A 3,197-nucleotide genomic window follows, 5' to 3' on the forward strand; every position below is an offset into this window, starting at 1 on the left:
CTGGAATCGTGAGGAAATTGCCTTTCTGTGCTTGTTCCCCCAGCTGTGAAGCTGAGAGGGGCAGGGACAAAACTTCACGAGTTTCAAGTGCCAAGTCTGGTTTTGAGGTTGGGGTTTGGTTTTGTGTTTAGGGGTCCTGCTGTCTCCCCTGAGGAGATTGTTCAACAACCCAGGCCCATTCAGCCTGGAGGCAGTTCCTTAATGTTCAGCCCAACATTTCTTTCTCAAACTAGTCAGTGAGATCATCTGGTTTTACTTTCTTACAACTCCCCTTCTGAGTACACAGAAAAATTGTAATTACCTCTTCTATAAAGGCTGATAATCCGAAGCTTTTCTAAAGTCACCCTATTTTCCTGGTTGCAGCTGCACCTAAACCATCATTCACTCCCATCTTCCTTGTGTGAACGTCTTCCAAGTGTTGACAGACTGTTGGAGTTGCCAGATAAGCCTTGGCAGTCCAGATCGTGGATGTTTTCTGCCTGAACAGGCCCTCCAGCCCCTGGTTGTTGCCTGTTGCCTTCTGAGCAGCAATCTTTAGCTTTTTTTTTATTTACTTCTTCAGAAACACATTGTTCCAAACACGGCCAGTTGGGGCACATCTTTCAAAGACACAAAACAGGGACAGCAAGCAGACAGTCACCAACGTGTTACATGTGCAAAGATGAAAATTATCTTGGCCTTTCTCTAAGACTCTGCTGTGGCTCTGCCTTCACCCTGAGGGCTTTGCTTCCTCTTCAAAGGCTTCTCTGTGCCGCACGGCTGTGTTTCGGGTGGAGGTAGGGAGCAGCGATCCGCCCCATGCCACAGTCTGTGCTGCAGACAAACAGGTTTTCTCAGGAGGGACAGCAGTCTCTGGCTTTCTCTCAGACTCACTCCCTGTTTACAGAGGTTTTCCTCAGTGAAAGCTGCCCGAGGGTCCCACAGATGTGCTGCTCCTGCCCCACAGTGTCACACCTTGGTCTCTTTGTGCGTTGCTGAGAGCAGGTCACCTGCTCTGCTCTCTCTTTTTGAGAGCATTTTTGCAGGTATGAATTTTGCATCCTCACGTCAGAGGGTGTAGACTGAAATGGTTTATGTTGAATGTGCTCTGTGAGCAACCCGGGCTTACATCATCCTTTCTCTTCACAGGGCAAGTTCACCACAGCCAGCGATGTCTGGGCATTTGGGGTCACCCTCTGGGAGATGTTTGTACTGTGTAAGGAGCAGCCCTACAGCCTCCTCTCCGATGAGCAAGTCATTGAGAACACGGGGGAGTTCTTCCGGAGCCAGGGCAGGCAGGTGAGAAAGCAAATGGGACCTCTCCTTCCTTCACTTGACCTTGTCACATCCCAGGGGCTCTCCCCAGAGCCTTTCTGCTGTCCTTACACCATCCGCAGAAGTCTCTGCTTCTATTACTCATCTTTTCAAGCATGTCCCACGTCTCTTCCCCTTCCTCCAGGCTCATTGCACTGGCTTTCATCTCTTGCACTCCCACTGGAGCAATCTCTTGGCCCTGTCTGCTGCTTCTTCCTTACAAGTCACTTCCATTTCAACCTGCCCTTGGTGCACTGTGCTCCTTGGCTCCTCTGGGCTCTCTACACAATCATTTTGCTCTTTTCCACTAGTGCTTTCTCTGCAAGATGAGGCAGCACTTACTGAGGTGGGGAAGGAGGAGTCATGTTAGTGCCCAGGGTTTAAAAACTTCCTGTAATATCTCCACACGTGCTGAGAAGCCTTTGGCCATCTCCAGTTGCTGAATGGTTTTTCAGTGTCCTTGTCCTCTCACTGCCAGGCAGGACAGTGCTCTCCACTGCTGCTGCCTTCAGTAGATGCCAGTGATGGTGCTAAATGGAGCAGGATGATCCAGCCCCTCAGTACTGTGGGTCACTGTACCCCAAAATAGCAGAGTGCCAGTTGTTTGCTGTTCTCCCAGAATTCACCTTTAGCACTAAACAAGTTAAAGGATTAAGGGGAATTAAATAACATGAGGTTTTATTCACTCTCATATACTAATGCTTTAGTGTAGAGCCTAAAAGGTGCATATTGAAACGAGAGGGGAGAAAAAATTCTGCCAATCTGTGCTTTAGATGAGCTCTAAAAGGTGTTTTTTCTGTTTCTGCTAACAAGCTGTCACGATGCTTAGAAAGCCTCATGGGTTGTCTACGGTGAGTGAAAGTATTTGGATTGTATTGTGGTCAACTTGGTTTTGGTTTGTGCTTTGCTGTCACTTGGAAGACGAATCCCTCCCAAGCGTTCGTGTCTCCTGGGGCACAAAGGACTGTTTTGTGCCCAGCTCATCAACCATGTTGGCAAAGTGTCCGCAGTGCCATTTGAGTTGGCGTCAAAGCTCCATCCAGACTTCACTGCCAGGTTCACGCTTAATGGATCTCAAACATTGCATGATGGCTGTTTTGTAAACCTAGAATGACACTGTCCTTTTGGTCTGAATTCAGTAGAGGTTCAATCCTTTAAAGAAAAAACCCCACTGAAATAGCTGTATTTTTCTTCCTTCCAGATCTATCTCTCCCAGACTCCTCTGTGTCCTAACCCCGTGTTTGACCTGATGCTGAAATGTTGGAGCAGGGATATAAAAGACCGTCCCACTTTTGACATGATTCACCACTTCCTGCTAGAACAAATGGAATCAAACATTTGACTCCAGGAAAAGAGACAAACTGTTGAGAACAGAGTGACTTTGGTGTCTCTTTGCCTGTACCTCACAGGAAGATGGTCAGGCCACCTTGCTCTCCTCCCTTGACTGTTCCGTATTTAAGTTGAGATGTCCATGGCAGCTGCTCATTCTATTGGCCATGGTCTGACACGCAGGACCAGAGGATCTCATTTGGTTGAAAAAAATCATCTCCTCTTCTGAATCATTTCCTGGGAATACTGTGAGAGGGGTTTTATTTGATACCCGTACACCTTTGGGCGAAACGATGGAGTTAAACTTTACGAGGGACGTGGAGCTCTCTCCTGGGTGGAACAGGAAGCTACCGGTCGGTGAGAGCGCTACCGCTCGAGAACAGATCTCTGGAAGTAAAGACTTCATTCTTCTAAAACTATTCCATTAAATCAAATGGAAGTCGTGTGCACATTAGCAAGTGTTTCTGGATGCTCTTGCTGCAGACAGTGTCTGGTGAGCGACTAGAAATGTCTAGAGCTAGCGAATGGGTGGACGGACTTGAGGGCTGACGGAGCTGGATTTAGCAACCCTTTGG

The 3,197-nt window shown here is 47.9% G+C and overlaps 1 protein-coding gene across 1 annotated transcript in view; it reads left to right on the forward strand.

Annotated features, from left to right (window-relative positions):
• The window catches only part of NTRK3 (neurotrophic tyrosine kinase, receptor, type 3), a 3,821-nt gene extending 940 nt beyond the window's left edge, over window positions 1-2,881 (forward strand). Inside the window, exons 2-4 of the mRNA XM_010191089.1 lie at window positions 1,129-1,278; window positions 2,107-2,144; window positions 2,495-2,881. Coding sequence (XP_010189391.1) covers window positions 1,129-1,278; window positions 2,107-2,144; window positions 2,495-2,543 — 237 coding nt within the window. The 3' untranslated portion in view covers window positions 2,544-2,881. The remainder of the gene's footprint in view (window positions 1-1,128; window positions 1,279-2,106; window positions 2,145-2,494) is intronic.
• Window positions 2,882-3,197: the final 316 nt, after the last annotated feature.

The sequence above is a fragment of the Mesitornis unicolor genome, unplaced genomic scaffold (genome assembly GCF_000695765.1).
Source record: "Mesitornis unicolor isolate BGI_N332 unplaced genomic scaffold, ASM69576v1 scaffold27870, whole genome shotgun sequence".
In the NCBI taxonomy this organism is placed as follows: Eukaryota; Metazoa; Chordata; class Aves; order Mesitornithiformes; family Mesitornithidae; genus Mesitornis; species Mesitornis unicolor.